The sequence below is a fragment of the Ailuropoda melanoleuca genome, chromosome 7 (genome assembly GCF_002007445.2).
Source record: "Ailuropoda melanoleuca isolate Jingjing chromosome 7, ASM200744v2, whole genome shotgun sequence".
NCBI classification, from domain to species: Eukaryota; Metazoa; Chordata; class Mammalia; order Carnivora; family Ursidae; genus Ailuropoda; species Ailuropoda melanoleuca.
In genome coordinates, this window is record NC_048224.1 from 77,383,127 (window position 1) to 77,400,923 (window position 17,797).

At 36.7% G+C, this 17,797-nt stretch overlaps 1 protein-coding gene across 2 annotated transcripts in view; it reads right to left on the minus strand.

Annotated features, from left to right (window-relative positions):
* Positions 1–17,797, minus strand: part of TRPC4 (transient receptor potential cation channel subfamily C member 4) — a 203,077-nt gene that overhangs the window by 19,267 nt on the left and 166,013 nt on the right. For both annotated transcript variants that reach the window (XM_034665084.1, XM_034665085.1), the window contains exons 6-7: positions 8,524–8,837; positions 984–1,179 (exon numbers count right to left, since the gene is read on the minus strand). In XM_034665084.1, coding sequence (XP_034520975.1) covers positions 984–1,179; positions 8,524–8,837 — 510 coding nt within the window. The remainder of the gene's footprint in view (positions 1–983; positions 1,180–8,523; positions 8,838–17,797) is intronic.

A 17,797-nucleotide genomic window follows, 5' to 3' on the forward strand; every position in this document is an offset into this window, starting at 1 on the left:
TGTGAATCAGTAAATAAAAATCATCTATTCTTATGTTTTATGCAGTTTTTCATCTGTGACAGGTGTCTTGCCTCCATAAAGACAGTTTAAGTAAAATTCAGAATGCTGTTTCTCAAAATAACAATAATAACATTCCAGTGGTTTAGCAATAGATTCAAAGATGCAATTGTAGCTATTTAAAGAGAAAATTATGGTTATAAATTATGCTTATAAAATGCTACTTGTCTCAGGTATAAATATGAAAGATTTAAAAGTATTTCATTCCAGTATGGATTTGTTCTGTTGCTATTGCTAATGGCCATTGAAACGCAGGGAAGTTCAAGGAGACAAAGGGCTTTGTCTTTCTTTTTCATTGCTGTATTTCTGGTTCCTAGAACAGTACATGGCAACAGAATAAGTTCTCAATAAGAATTTGTTGAATGAATTAATAAATAAACTAACTTGTTTGGATTCTAGAGTTTCAAATAAACATGTATGGTATTGTGTCCTCTGCTGTAGAATTCAGGGTTACTCCTATGTTGGTTTTTCTGGATTTAAGAAATTGAAAATCCTGTGGCTTTTTCCATCAACCTCCCCTCTAGGCTAGCTTTTTTATCTTGCCAGGCTGGCACGAGATTGTTTATACCAAGACTGTAGGTTCAATGGACAGAGACAATGCAAAGTGCAAAGGGCACGGCACAGAGATGAGCCACTTGTTCATACTTCATCCCTCCCCCAGTGCCTGCCATCGCAATGACTGCCTGGAAAGATAGATTCCGTTTATTTTATAATCCTCCATGATATGACAAAACTAAATCAGTACGTAGCCAAATATGGTATAATACTGTTTAGAAACTTCAAATTAATCATTCATATTATAATTCTGTTCTGTCTCATCAATAGCCAATTACAGACTGTTTTCTATGACAAATAGGATAGGGTATGGCTAGAAACAACACATTCTAGAGGGAAATGTGGAGTTAAAATAAAGTCATTCAACTTACAGCAATGAGTTGGTAAGAGTTATTCATCATAGCTATTAACATGTTGAGTAGGACAACCAGAGAGATGACATTGTATGTCCCAAACATGGTGGCGCCAACAAACTCAGTGAATTCGTGCTGTGCTTTGACATTGGTCACATATAAATTGATCAGTCCAAATATCGACCAAAACAGGGACTGGAGTGTCTCAAATAACCTGGAATAAAGATAAAATGACACTAATAGCTATATTAATAGAACAATTATACAATAAGATATAACAATAGAACTTGATTCCTATTATGTATATTTGCTTAATTTAAAAATTAAACTTAATAAAATGTATTAAAGAATTACAAAATTAAACTTAACAAAAAGAATGAAAGAAAATTGTTTTCATCATATAGCACCAATAGTGTACTTGATTTTTCCAGGTGTACTTAACTTTCCTAAGAGCTTTCAAAGCTATTTAGTTTGCTAGAGGAGGGACAACAAATCTGACCCACTGACTGTTTTTGCATGGCTCCCAAGTTAAGAATGGTTTTTGCTTTTTCAAATGGTTGGGAAAGAGAACTATTTTTGTGACGTGAAAATTCTATGAATTCATATTTCAATGTCCATAAATAAAGTTTTATTGAAACACAGCCACAATCATTTATTACTGCATTATCTATGGTTTCTTTTGTGTTAAAATGGCAGAGGTGAGTAGTTGCAACAGAGAACATATGGCCCACATAGTCTAAAATATTTAGACTTTTCACGAAAAGCTTGCTAACCAGTGTCCTAGGGCATTGAAAGTTAATAAATGATACATCCTCAAGCTTCATCTTTGAAAGATGTCAGTTCATTCACATGCTCGTGCTTCTTAGTCGTAGAAGGACTAAAAATAATGTTATTGTTGTGGATTTCCACAATTACAATTAAAGTTGTACATAGTGAATCAAATAAGATGGCAAAATGTCAGAATGCTCAGATAACAAAATTTGCTATTTTTCCTATTTCAGGGAACATTTAATTCTTTTTTGCCAATGAATGAACTCTGGTGTTTCATTGAAAATGAAGTTTCCTTAACTTAGTTCAAGAAACAGGATGAGATAAAGAGAGTCTGAACCTATGTGCAGAACTGTTTATTTCAGCAGGAACATTGTAACATCTTAGTATAATGTAATAAAAAGATAACAGAATTTTTATACTCTTTGATGAATGGTTAAAAGAAGACTTTAGTCACATCATATTGTAAAAACAAAAACTATTCTCATACCTGGCATGGTGACTAAGGAGGTAGGATTTCAGAGGTCAAGTGACCCAAGGAAAGCAAATTCATAGAGGCCAGGGGTTAATGGCATAGACAGATATGAAAAAGATGAGCCTATACTATCAGATTTCTTCTCCATACAAATTTACCTTAGAAATACCGAGAACGAGGTAGTTGCCAAAAGGGGCTGAAATGACAGGAGTTATGATGGAGAGTCAGGATCATTGGAATTATGAGAAGCCAAAGGTTTGAGACAGCAAAAACCAAGGAGCAGAGAACTGAAGAGAAATAAGCCAGGTGATAAGTAAACCCTGAAGAAAATAAACATGGAATAGATGACGTACAGGTTTAACATTGGTTCTCAGAGTAAATGATCTTACAGTCCAGGGTTATGTCATCTCCTGCCCTTCCTGAAGCCAGGCCTTGCTCTAGATTCTACTCCTGCTAAGATCAATCCTTGCTCAGAGGATCAAAAGGCTCTAATCCTGTGCATGATTCTTGGACCAAACTCCTGTTCCTGGAAAACTTTCCATGAATTTCTGGTCTGTACCACTAGGAAAATCGAACTAAGGTATCTTATTTGGCACTCAGGACTTCTTTTCTAAAGTTTATTGCTATTTTTTTTAAAGGAAACAATCTCATATTATAATTGTTTAATTAAATTTTAATTATAAAATATGCAATTATTTATTGATTTATTTTGCTATAGCTCTTCAACAATGGAGCAATTATCATAAAATGATAAGGGAGCTGATCTGATCAACTTCAATGAGAATTTGTCTTGCTAGCAGGGATGTGAACCATGTGAGGAGCTGACCATGCATTCTTAAAGGCCAACCCTTTAAGATGTCAGATTCTCACACTATCAGGGAAAGTTCAATCTAATTCATTGGCCCTAGGCAAAAGCTACTCTAAGTTATTCTTTGAAAACTTTCTCAGGAAATAAGTAAATTTGATCCAAGGCCATAAGTTCCTTATTTTTAGTAACTTTAAGGACAACTTCTAAAATTAATGACAGTGTCATTTGGGTTCAATGTAAGGTAATTTTGTTCTTTCTTTCTAGACTGTGTAAATTCTCACCATGAATATACAAATATAATTCAGCTGGTTTTCCCCTGGTATCAATAGCATTTCAGAGAGAGAGCTAGAAGTTATATAATTTAAGTGCTATAATAAATTACATAAAATGCCACATAAATCCCATAACAGTTGCTTTTTTAAATGTTCAAATAAAAAGTGTGACGTAGACTAAATGGATTGCAATGGTTGAATAATACTGATTTTGCTTCTGTCTAAATAAGAACTACTAATTATTAGAGAATATTAGCAAACCCTTTGGCAAAACATTTATTCAGGTTTTTAATTAGAATTTGAAAAGGAAAAAAAATTCAAAATAAGGTGACATCTTGTGATTAATTCTGGATTTCATTATTTTTCTTTTCTTTTCATCAGTGAAATGAATCGCAAGTGAGATGTGCAGAATAGTTCCACTTAACCAAAATATATTTATTTTTAGATTAATTAAGACCCTAGTATCAAGACATTAGTGTTTCTTATTTATATTATTATGTTAATTATTCTTTTATTATATGGACTAAAAAAAGTTAATCTAAGTTAACATTTTAAAGCCACTGCTTCTAGAAACGTTTCCACCATTAGTGATTCCCAAAACTATTGATAGCAAGTTTATCCATAGATTGAAAAATCATTAGCTGTGGTATATCTCAGACTGCCTTTATGTGACAACTATTTTCCCAATTCTTTGGTGTGATAAGGACAGAATGGTTCGGAGGATAATATCACACTTAATTAAATAATACTTAGCATAAAACCCTAGTTAACTAAAACCTGGCAATTTCTATGGGTTGATGCTATAGCAATGCCTTCCTAAAGATAACTTCTTTGTCTCTTGCTCTTTAAAGATATTTCCCAGTTGCTACTTTAAAAAATTATCTTGCTTTCCAGTTAAGTACTTATAACTAGAGAAACAGAACAAGTAAAAAGGTAATATATTCCACAGTTGAGGTTCCACCATCCTTTGAAATGAAAATGATAAGGAAACACAAATTAATATGACACATTTGACTATTCTTAGTTTATAAGGAATAATGTAATATTAAAACAAATGAAGGCCAGTTCCAATTTTGAGGAATATACCTTCAATAAACATAAAAAAGATGTTCTTAATGAGCCAGTATCTGTCATAAAGCCCATGCCCCTCTCTTCACAGGAGAGTCCTTTAACCAGAGACTATTAATTTAAAATTGTAGCTAGAATAATTTCAGTGACTGAATATTTGGTTTTCTTTAGTATCATGCAGTTCTTCCCACTTTAAAGAGATAACAATCTGGAAGCTTCAGAGCAGAAGAAAAGTGTCCATTTGCTGTTGGGCAAATTGAAGGAGAGACATGGAAGACACAGACCAGGCTGTGCCCACTGGGAGCTCACAGTCAGGAGGGGATCAGGAAGACATCCTGGAAAAAGCACATCTCAGGTAGGATTTGGAAAACAGAAGACCGTTTTGCCATGTGGAAAGGGAGAACAAGGGCATTCTGGGATGAGAGTAGAATATGACATATTTGGGGATTGATTGAAAAATGTTGAAGAGTAAAATGTTTTGGGGGAATGGAGAAAGATGGGGCTAGATAAGGAAGCAAGGGGCAGCTCACTGAAGGACCTACCTGGTATGTCATGCAAAGGAATTTGGCTGTATCTGGTAAGGAATGGGAAACCATTTAGACACTTTAAACGGAGGAGTGTAAAGATTTTGGTTTAGAAAGATCACTCAGGGAACAAGACGAAGACATATAAAAGAAGGCAGAGGCCAGGGGCAAGAGAACTTTGGTGTAGGCATGGGCAATGAGCAAGGGAAGATGGCGCCGGGATAATGAAGAGCAGGAATAGACACTATTGACTACATGTGGAAGGGTTGGGGAGGGAAGGATCTAGTATAAAGCACAAGCTTTTGATTTAAGTTTCTGGGTGTGTTGTGATAGTATTGACTAAGAAAGAGCGTTGAGGAGGAGAAAGAACAAATTTTTAGAGAGACTCTGATAAATTTTCCTTGGGTTTAAATTCTTAGGAGATATGCATGGAGAGGGGTCCATAGGACAGTTGGGCTCACAGATCTTAGGGAGAGAGATCTGTGCTAGTGATGGGAATATAGGAGTCATCCCCCAAGACATCTAGGGCCACATCCGTAAGCACAGATGAATTTTCACAGAGATACTGTAATATGGTCTGAGGATAGTCACTAAGGCAAGATCACTATTTAAAAGCAATAACTGAAATATAATTATCAGAGAACAGTGAGAAAAATTCGAGGAGTAAGAGGTGAAGTAAAAGACATAGTAACACTGAAATTAAAGGAAGACAAAATTTCAAAAGTAAGTGTTAACAGGGTCACACGATGCAGATACATTCAATAAGCTTTAAAGAGATAAATGTCCCTCAAAAAGGGGGATATGGAGGCTGTAGATATTTTCTAGAGCAGTGTTAGTGGACTGATGGAAGCAGCAGCCAAATTGCCATTGGATGAAGAATGAATAAGAAGAAAACAAGGTTATCTTGCCCAGAGTTCTTTTCAGGGTTGTTTGGATGTAGGGAAGGAGGGTGACAGGGGTGGAAGCTAGTGCGAACACGGGGCTCAGAGTTTCAGTTTACATTTGCACCCTGAATGGAAGGAGGCATAGAGAAGAACCAGGGAGATACAGGTGGGAGATAATGCTCTGCCACTACCGATAATGATACACAGACGTAGCGTAGCTTACTTTTTTTTCATCAGCCATTATTAGGTAGCCATTATTAGGCAGTTATTAGGCACTTTACAGCCATTATTAGGCAGCCATTATTAGGTACTTTACATGAAGTATTATTTTTTTTATTAATTTTATTTATTTATTTTTTATTTTTTTTAGATTTTATTTTATTTTTATTTTTATTTTTTTAAATGATTTTTTATTACATTATGTTAGTCCTCAAATGGAATAAGATCTCTGAGATAGTGTATAGTAAAAAAAAAATTGAAATTTATGGAGTAATATAAATTATAAAAGGAAATCATAAAAAGAAAATCAAAGGCCAACAAAAGCAAAGAAACAAGCTGTAGAGGGCGCCGCTAGACATCCCCTTGCAGTGACTGGACCCATTATACTGAAAAAAGGGTCATCAGGGGGCAGGTAACTTATGCCGGCCTTGGACATGCTATACATTCTAATACATTAATAATACTAAGGGTTATTGCTATATGTTTTAGTTTTTGAATAATCTGTTGCTTGTAGATTTACATTCCACGATCTGGAAAAAAAAATTCAGGTAAAAATATCTGATTTGTATGGGCTGAATGATTTGGGTCTATAATATTTGAGATACGCTGTTATCTGTTGCTTTTCCTGACACTAGAGGAGACGTTGGCATGGGTACACTAAAATAATACACAATCCAAGCAATTCAATTCAGTACGTTTGCTTCTAGAATGCAATTTATACTAGATATTTTGCCTCAGGCTTCTGTAGTCATGGAATTTCTTGGACAGAGAGTAAAATTCATTCATAATATGTAATCATTTACCACAAAACCAGTAATAGGGCAATGTGATTCCTGGGAACGTAGGGATCATACATGAGGATGGGGTTACCTGCGGATGAACCAGATGTCTGAGAAGGGGCTGAGTCTTGGAACCAGAACTGTTCCCCGAATGAAACACAACCTGGGAGGTAACCTGGTTCTAGGTGCTGTGTGGAAGTTCTCCCACAGAATCAGAAGGATATGGCAACACACGTAGATAGGGGGCCTATTGGCCAGTGGTTTGCATCAGGGCACGCAATACAAAGTACCAAGGGAGTTGGGAAAGCGGGGTGAGCAAAAGGGCTCTCTCCATCAGAAATCAAGAGACAGACAGAAGACAGCATCCAGGATGTTGGTAAGAGGCTGAATTCTATTCCACAAAGCTGGAGGTTGGTGGGATGTGACCATTGTAAATCCCTAGTCTCAGTTGCCAGGAGCAAATTTCCATGACAAGGAGCACAAACGAGTGGGGAAAGATTAAGTTCAGATACCAACACTGAGACACAGTGCAGGACCATGCCGGTCACAAGGACGCAGTCACAAGGGGTATCACTGAATCCCTCTTGTCCAGGGTCAGAAAAGGGTACCAGGAAGATGACAGGGCTGAGTAAGTGGGTCAGGCTGGAGAACTCCAGGTGAGAGCAAGGCATGAAAGGACAAGGGGAAGCTGAAATGACCTCTTGTTTCCTCTATGACTCAGGGTTTGTATCAAATCTATTTCTGAAAGGATTTGAGGCAGCTAAGGCTGAGACTAAAATTTTATGTGCAAAGAAGCAGATGTCGATTAATCAAAATGGAGTTTTAAACATTGGGATCAAAGATAAAACAGACACAGAAGTGAATCGGCAAGAATACTGAAGCCACAAGTGACTTAGTTTATATGAAGGTGTTGATTTTTTCCCACTTGAGAAATTATTGCACTGTCTTATTGAACATGAAATTCTATAATGGCCAATGAATAGGGTCTGATCTTTAGTCACCTATAAAATGACCGTGTGTTCACTTGCAGGTACCGTGCAAAGGAACACGACCTAACTTCTTCGTTCGCCTGCTAATTAACTGTTTATCACAGTTGTCTGGTGATCACAGTGGGAAGAAATGGACACAGGTGTGCGGAGGTGTATGCTGTGAAGACCGTGTGAGCATCAGACACCGGGCCATGACCCCGAGCTGTCAGCAAACCTGCCTGAGAGGTTGGCACTATGCGAGGCCTATCGCTCACCAGGTGTAAGGGCACGGAGAGTTTCGTGTGCATAATTATAGTGGCCCGGGTTAGCCTGGGGTTCCTAGTCTGGACTATTTCTCCATGCTTTGATTTATTTTGTGCAGGGAATTAGAGAGTGAAAGAACACGTAAAGGGACTTTCCTATCTGGAGAACACAGGAAGCTTGAGAAGTACTTGAATTTTCTCACATGATTGGCTTTATGTATATTGTCTTTTAACGTGCCTGTAAGCTGTCCATAGGGTAGAGGTTTCCTCTTCATTTCACATTTTAAAACGGAATATGTAGCTTTCCTTTATATGAGGTCATTTAAAAAACCATTTTGCTAAGACTTAGATGTACTGGATATATACTTTTTTAATGTCAGAAGGATCCATTTGTATCCAAAGCCACGTTAATTCTGTTTTCTGCATTAAGCACAATTTTCTTTGCAACCACTTGTCATGGTTCAAATTCATAATGTAATACGCTCTGAATTCCACACAATGTTACCAATAAAAGCGTCTGTTCAACTTACGTTGAAAATGCATTATTCTGCTTTTCACAGCGTATGCCTTTACAGCTTAACCCTTTTGTTTCTTCATAATAGAAATACAACTGATTTAGGCCATTTGCAAATGCTAGCAACACAAGGCAGTATATGAATAGAAACTTCAAAATGTCCAGGAGCATTCTTCCCAGAGATATTTGCAGAGGCCCCAGGTGAGAATTTGCGGTAAACAGCGAGATCAGGCGCAAGGAACTGAAGATGTTTGCGATGGCAAATAAAGCTTCAGCCACCAGAGTGGGATGCCACATGTCCCAAGATTCTCGTGGATTAAGTGCACTGTACTGGGGAAAAAAAAAAAGAGAGAGAAATAAAGAGAAAATAAAACAAACACACACATATGACTATGTCAAGTTCAGGTCAGAATGTTTTTGCAGGTGATCTGTCACATGGCCTGTTGTCCTTCGTGATGGTGGCAGCAATATTCATCTACACAAAAATGAGTTTATTAAAGACATTTATAATTTATAAGCTTTAATCAAAGTGGCCTTCCTGGTCTGTCCTTGTCTTTTGTAGTACTTGTTAAAATGTGAATTATATCTGATCTTGACCTTTCTTATTGAACTTTAAAAAAAGAAAAGAAAATGTTACATAGAAAAAAAGCTGATTTTATATGGGGAAAAGACAGCAATGTGATAACAAAGAAAGCTATGTTATAAAGGAAAACTACTAAATTTTGAACAAAATTATCAATGGTTTTACTTACTGTAGTTGACACCCCTGCCTAGTCTAGGTGAATGCATCCGGGATACAAATTACATATAAATGAGTGAAAGTACTGGTTCATTGCCCTGGAAATAGTAATGACCAGTATGGGCATAACTGTTGGTGCCTTGTATCTATTATATCCTAAATGCAGATAAAACCCAACTTGGAAATCATCCTGAAAGTCAATGAGTTAATTTTTTTTTATATTTAATATGCAGAACATATGATAATTATTTGAACATTCCTTAATGAGATAAAATATGGGATTTAAGAGAAATATTTGGTATTTTATTAAACTTTGACAAGAAATTATTTAAAAGGTAAGAGTAAGTTAATTAAAATCTTGACACTGAGCTATATAAAAAGCAAAATGAAATTTATCCTTTGTATTACTGAGGTAAATTTATATCACTTTTTTAAAAAAAGATCAAATATGCTCTTTGAAATACTGTGTTACAAAAATCTGTAATTAAACCTGTGTAGGAACCAAACAATAAATTGAATTCTCTTCTTCATACACATCCCTAAAAAATATGTCTAGACAACTGGATCTTTCTCCTAATAATCATGTTAGAAAAAACAGTTCTTTTTCTCTATGAGTCCCATCAGAGTATCAGACTATGTCCATTGTTTTTATATTGTATTTTATACCAAAGACCTTTACAAATGTTAATTAATTCTCTTGAAACTAATAGATAGTATTTTTTTAATCTCCCTGGGGAGGAAATACATCACAAGCTTCTGATTTTGTTTAACACTCAGACTCTTGCTTGAGTGACAATTTAAAACAATCAAGTTTGAGCTAGAGGGAAATTATTTCCTATTTTTAAATGCTGATAACTGTTCTTGAACATTGCTAACTTCACCATAAAACAGCTAATCATTGAAGATCCATAAACATTTAAAAACATTATTTTTTATTCATTATGACAAGTATCAAACTGAGGGTTTGTGGTATCAACCACTACCTAATTCTCTTCTTTTGGTCACGCCGTATACAAAGTACCTTTTCCTTCAGAGACTAAGATCACCTTCACCTTTTTCTCACTTCTCTTGAAAGACGTGTTTAGGTAGAGAACATCCCTTCTGCCCCCCATTGATGGCTAATTATATATTTCTCTTTCTCTCTCCGCTAAGCTAATACGGTTTAAGACTATATCTCAAAATGTACAAAATACGACACAGTAAGCATTCTTAAGGATGTGACTGTCGGAATTCCTCATAACATTTAACACCATGGTGCAGGCAATGGGTGCCCAAGCAACATCTTCTTCCATTGAGTACTTATTGTCCACTGAGGATGGTAGGGACACCTAGTAATAAAGATGCTCGAAGAGATTAACCCACAAAGTGCTGTGGGAATAGAGGAGAGAAAGTGATCAATTCCATCCAGGACTAACGGGGCCAGAAATGAACAGAGATTACATGTTGTTCAAGCTTTAAGGGTCCTTTGATATTATCCAATCTCCTGGAGATGCTGTTCCTTGTTCTAGGTCTCACAGGCAGTTGGGGGCAGTGGCATATAAAATCCATCATCACAGGGTGACGTGGTACTTTAGATCACTTCTTGGCCAACTGTCTCAGCTGGGACTTGTGAAATCAAGAGGAAGGCTTTCCATTTTACAAATCACAAGACGCTAGATTCTGCCCCAGTATAATTACCCAAGTTGCTTCAGAGTCTAGCACTTCTGGTAATTGTTGGGAAACAATGCTATGCGAATATGTTCGCATTTATGCATGGTCAGGGCTTCCTGAGCAAAACATTGTGTGGCTGTTAAAAGATGTCTGAATGGCAAATAAGCCTGGGAAGTTAAATATAGAGACATTCTGAGAGATTTGGAAACGTCTCCCCTGGAGCCATCTGCTTAGATTCTAAGGATAATAAAACTAGGGACCTTTGCCTCCCCTGAGAGAATTTGTTCACTTTAGAAAGTTAAGGTCTTTCTTTTTCTCCAGGAGGAAGATGGGCAGCTGGCATGGCTGAACTATAGAAGCTCTGAGGTTCCCATTTTCCCGGTTCCCCTCCTGTGGTACAAACTCCTGTGTGCAAAGGGTACATCTGGTTCTCATCTGTTGCCCTGTAGGGAACTGGAGGATGAAGAACCAATGTGAAGATTGTTATATAAGTAAATAATTTGTCTGTTCTCTGATCCAGAAACCTCGTCTTCTGTCAGGATTCAATAGAGATATAAACATTTAGTAATGATCTCTTGATGTCGTTCTTTTAAATTTTGCTTTTTAATTTTTCTCCTGTCCTTCATGTTATACGTTTCACTTCGGTTTTTGAATACAGGCATGGTTTTACAGCGCAATTTTTAAAAATTCTTACAAACAACGGCGTTCTTTGAACTCGAAGAGAAAAATTAATTCTTCAATTTTAAATGTATTTTCCAAACTCTATTATTAGGAATGAAAAACTTAACTTGAATTTAAAATTTCTCTTTGGCTCTGTTTTCTAAAACTTCTTCACAAAATCTATATTCATTATTTAATCTCTGCACATTCGCCTCCAGCCATTCGTGATGCCGTTTCTCAGGACCCCTCGCCGGTCCCTCTTTCTCACTTGCTCCTTAAAGACTGACTTTGCCTCACAAGCCTCTCCTCTTCTCATTCTGTCTACTCCCCCCTGGAAGTTTTCAGTGATCTCAGCTGACAGTTATGTGCTGATGACGCCCAATCCTCCAACTCCAGCCCAGACGTCTCCCTCGACAGTCATATTTTATATTCTGCTGCTTCGTTGACGTGTCCACACAGATATCTCGCAGGCATCTCAAACTCACAGGCCAGCATTGGAACTCACGATCTGTTCCTCCTCAAACTCTCTCTCCGCGTATGCTCTCTGATCTTAGTCAGTGGCAGCAAATCACCCAAAGCAGAATTTGAGGTTCTGAGGCTTCATTGATATCCTTGCTGGTTAGAAAAGTTCCTCTGGGCACCAGGGTGTCTCAGTTGGTTAAACGTCTGCCTCCGCCTCAGGTCATGATCCCAGGGGCCTGAGATGGAGTTCCACAGGGGGCTCCCTGCTCAGCTTCTCCCTCTCTTTCTCTGACAATTAAATAAATAAAATCTTAAAAAAATAAAAGTTCCCCTGTTTCCCACAGAAATTATAATAGCCTCCTAATAGCTCTCCCTGCCCTGGACCTTATTTCTACAATAATCCATTTTCTCCAAAATCATCTTTTAAAAGGGCCAGTCAGACCACCTCATATCTTGCTTAATGTTCTTCAAGAGCTCTGTGATGTTCTTGAGATAAAATTCCAGTTTTCCAACATGTCACATGAAGCCTCTGGAATCTGGGTCCTGCCTTCTTTTTGTCATTGACCTGCCATTTGTACTCAGTTTGGTACTTAATGCTCTGGCTCAAACCTTTAGTACTGGTCATTCCCCAAATTACTTCCCATTCTCACCAGAATTCCTTTCTATGAATATCAGGCCCTTTGTCTAGAATGTATTTAAATTCCAATTATTTTCATTCTTCAGCTGTTAATTATTCATTAAATATATGCTGAGTGCCTAGCCTGTGTTAGACACATCTTCAGGGCTCACAGTGGTAGGCAAATAAAATACAGTTTATGTCATATGAGCTTATTATATAGGGAAGAAAACAGACATTAAATAAGAAATGCTCATCTTTCCCTTGACAGGTACTCTTTGACCACAGAAGAGTGGACACTAGGACCCTGTTGACCGGAGCTGGTAGCTCCATGTCATAGAGTAATCCTTGAAAGAGAAAGACCCAGTATGTTAATTATACTTGAATTAAAATAAATAATTAATTAATTTTTTAAAAAAGGAAAGAGAAAGATCACGAGCTACTGTATATATATTGAAGCCTTCTTAGGACCATCAATTTTTGTCTTCCTCTTTCTTTCAAGTATTTGCTTTTCAGTAAAATATACCAGAGTACAGTTTTGCTCTAAGCCTTCATTTTTACTCAGATTTTTTTTAAAGAGGCTCACTTGTTGCAGACCTCTCTAAGAGAATATTCAACCTTGGATTAACTGTCAGTTTCCCATGTGGGGAGCTCTGTCTAATGCATTTTAGGAAGTGGGCATCTAATAGAGTGTTTTATAGATGATAGGAAGTGAAAAAGCATTCTAGGGTGAAGAATCATAGACATACGCAAAAGCATGGTTGCTGGAAAAGATGAATCATTTGTAGAAATGTGAGTATCTTAACATAGCTGGAATATGGAGAGTTTGGGGCTACTGATGACTCTGAGAGGAAGTGGGAGCCAGGTCAGGAATACCTTAGCAGTAGTGTGAAAGAAGAAGATGAACTGAATCATGATACTGGGTTTTTTATACCTCCATAGTCTCTGATGCAGACTTAGAATACTCAAGCCATCATTAAACATGAGTAAAAAATTAAATTGATACAAAATGAAAATATTTGTCATATGAGAGTAAAATAGAAAATGTATACTGGTTTTAATGTTTGACTTCTAAGGTGAAAACCTTTCCCCTACTACAAATTGGTTAGCTAATGAAGTGGTGAAAGACAATAAGAAGGCATGGGATTTTCTCCTGTGATAGATAATACTATATTCAACAATTAGGATTTATATCTCTATGGAGCTCTATGCCATAAAACTGAAGAATATTTAGAAAATTCCCTAATTTGGAGAGTACGTTGCAGTTACAACATTTGTGAAATGGAGAAAATATTTACCTCTTGTCTAGCTGATAAGCATAGGAGAATTCAATGAGCTATTTACTCAGAACTATTTGGAAGAATGGTAGTATGAACAATTCCATCATGACTTTTAAAATAAATGTTCTTATCCATAATGATTTTAATTTTTGAAAATATTTATATCACTGAGTGGAACAGGCATAGGAATTTAATCATTACTGCCAAATGACTAGAGATAAACGTAAGAGACAAGTTGTACATATAGAAAAGGACTGGGTAATATTTAGGAGAAAACCAGCCCTAATGAAGATAAAGTAATATTTTATAAGAGTGTCTAGGCATCAACAAGCTTGCATTAACTAATATTTCTTACATAGTGAGAAGAGGAAATGGTCCACCAACCTTCCTCAAGGATTAAGAGCAAATGAAAAAAAAAGCTTACAATCCATGAGCTGTGAAATGTGCATGAATCGAGGTATTTAAGGAACCACCACAAAGCCTTTCATGCAAGGAGGACAATAGTGAAGTCACATATACTTTTGTACTGTATTTGTCTGCACAATGTAATGCTGTTGCATGGTACGTAAAATTAAAAACAACTGCTGTTTATATTAAGCTCTACTTATGACATTAGGTGCGTTTGTTAATGTAATCCTCACAAATATTCTATAGGATTTGATTATTAGTGTCATTTTGTACATAAGAAGATTGAGGTATAGATTAACTTGCTCCAAATCACACAGGTAGGAAGTGATGTAAGAGGTACTCAGATCAAGTACAGATCAGAGCTCAAACCATGGCCTTAGTTAGAAGGACCCTTTGGTATGTTGTTGCTGTTGTTGTTGTTGTTGTTATTATTGTTGTTGTTTAAATCACCTCTAGATAAATGAAATACAAAAGGATAAACCAATTAAGCAAATGTGGCCCTTCTGCCAGACCCATTCTAAACTGTCTCCTCCTGGATAAATCAGTTTCAGAAAGGTTTTCTTTTCTGTGGACTGACAGGTTTTTTGGTCTGGGTCCATGGCTTGGCCCAAAAGACCTAGGGTTTGAGTTTTGCTCCCATTTGTGCGCCTTCAGAGTGGAGGTAGCGCCTGTACGATCCTACGGAGATCTGCGTTATAACTCCTTGGTAGTCTTGACTGCCCCACAGTAGGCAAACTATTTACCAGGAAGCAGCATCAGGGGATCCCATCTACCTCATATTTCATACTTAATAAATCATCTATCTTGTGGCTCTTCCTTCCTAATTTTTGTTTTCAAATCCAGCCTTCTACCAGCCTCCCCTATGTTCATTTCTCTACTGCAGGCATTCATTGTCATTTGACTCGTTCTCTACTTAAATCTCATTAATGGCTCTTTTCTACTAATAGAGGAAAACCCACATTCAATAGCAGAATGTGAAAAGTCCTTCCTATCCTCTCCTCACCCCCATTTACTGGACCATTTCTGTTCGATATTGGCCTCCTTTATACACTTGGACTTTTTCGCGCATTGTGTCTTTTCTCTCTGGAATGCTCACGCAAATTCATGAACCCAAAAGATGCCCACTGGCTCTGTCTTCCAAGACACCTTCAGTAGAGTTTCTTTCCTTCCTTCCTACTACCACAGTCCCTGTTGTAGAGTTTATTGTATGGGAAGGTTCTCACTTATATGCATGTCACTTTCCTCCACCTGACTGTGAACTTCCTAAGACAGGGGATATATCCCAGGCTTCTTTGTATTCTCAGAAAACCAATGAAATCCTGGTTTGTTAGTGTGGTCCCAGAAATTCTCACTGATTCATTAACATAATGGCTGTTTGCCTTATTTATAGCAGAGTCTATTTTTGTACACAAATATGGCACCCTTTCTGGAAATAATAACTTATAAATTATCTAAGAATTAGCATGAAAAATTGAATGATAAAATAAAAGAAGGTAAGGAAGGGTGAGTCAGCAACTCGGCCTTACAGACCCCCAAAGTAAGTGTTCGTTTGATTATTATCATCATTCAGCAGGTAATAATGTTGAGGCAGACATTAAATAACTTGCCTCAAATCATACAGGTTTCACGTGATAAAAACGAGTGTGAATCAAGAGCTCAAACTTTTTTCAACTAACATAAGGTAAATGAAGGGGCATAATAAAGACATTTAAAAAGGCAAGTCCAATGGGCTCATAGTATATAAAGAAGGGGGAGGACATAGCAGTAAAAAAGAAGAAAAATTAATAATGCATGCCTATTCTATAACAGGCATTTTAATTATGTCAGCTCATTTACTGCTCATACCAACAGCACAAAGTAGAAATTATTAGTCTCCTTATTTTATAGAAGAGGCACAGAGAGGCCGAGAAACAGGTCAAGTTCACATAACTAGTAAGTGCTGGAGGAAAAACGCAAGCCCAGAAAACACTATCCATTAAACTCCTCCCCTGAAACTCCAGTTTAGTCACACCAACTGATCATTCAGAAATAACATTCCACACTTAACATTTACAGTCATAGCTGAAATCCTATGACCACAGTGCGTAAACAAACTATTTCTTGAGATTCCATGTTGTTTACATCATTGTCATCTGAGGTAATTTCTGTGCACTTTCCATCCCCTCTTTACTCCTTTACCCGCTCTTCATCACGTGGGGTGGGTGAGTTGAATTTTAAGCATAATTTTTTCCTTGGTGTAGTATAAGGGGCACTGTTTACATTTTAACATTAAAGCTGATGTTGCACATGACGAATTTACAACTTTTTTAAGAAAATTCAAATCCCATATCTAAAACTGAGACCAAAAAATCCACAAGTATTCATTAATGTATGTGATTGTTCCCACCACATGCCAGAGTTCTTATATATTAAAATGTATATGTACTATGTGTAAACACCATATAAATGTAATATATAAAAATATTCTGTATCTTGGTATAAACATTGCATATAAAAATATATGAGAGAAGTTCTTTTTGGATCAGTCTGTACTTCTCTTAGCTGTTGAACAGAATTGTACAGTCCAGTATCATTTGATGTGTCTTCCTTACATTACCTACATCAGTATCATCTGATGGATTTGCTACAAATGCAAATTTAGGATCCTCCCTGATACTCCTAATTTAAAATTTCTGGGGATGGAGAAAAGGAATCTGTGTTTTAGCAAGCTTTCCTGGTGATTCTTTTGCACCTGAAAGTTTGAGAACTGCTATAGTCCCATAACACCAGAATTTTATATTGGTATATATTTGTTATATATATTTGTATGGGACCACAAAAATGCAGATATATTACTTTTTCACAGACAGATGGCCAAAACAATTTTATAGATATACTTAAGGATTACAAAGAAAATAGGAATTGGACAGATATGCACTTAACAACAGACTGCCCACCTCCTACACAGATGCATAACCTCCTTGGTTAAGACAATATCTTCTGCCCTGTTAAGGTCGTCAAGGACATTAACCTCAAAGCAGGTAAGAAAAGTTACCAAATTATCATTCTATTCTTAAAATACAGCTTGCTTTCCATGAGACTGGTAGGCAATAATCTTTCCTAATGTTTTGGTGAGTGCTGGCAGCACTTTAACAAATTCTAGAAAATATGGCCTTTCCAACTTTGGGCATTTTTGACCCAGACAGAGCTGAACACGGCACTAAGAAACTCAGGCTGCTATCTGAAGAACTACATGAAATGAACATGAGTTCACCTACATGTTAGCATTTTCTAGATCAGATCACTAAATTGCATGAATCATTCTTATAAAGCCCAGTTAGACACTCTTTATTTTTTACTAATACACTAATCATTTTGACAGAATTTTTTTTTTTAAAGGAGAGAAAAGGAAAGAAGGAAAAAGAAAGGCAGGAAGGAGATAATACTTTGGTTTGAAAAATAGCCCCCAAAGTACAAAATAATCCCAATTATCATT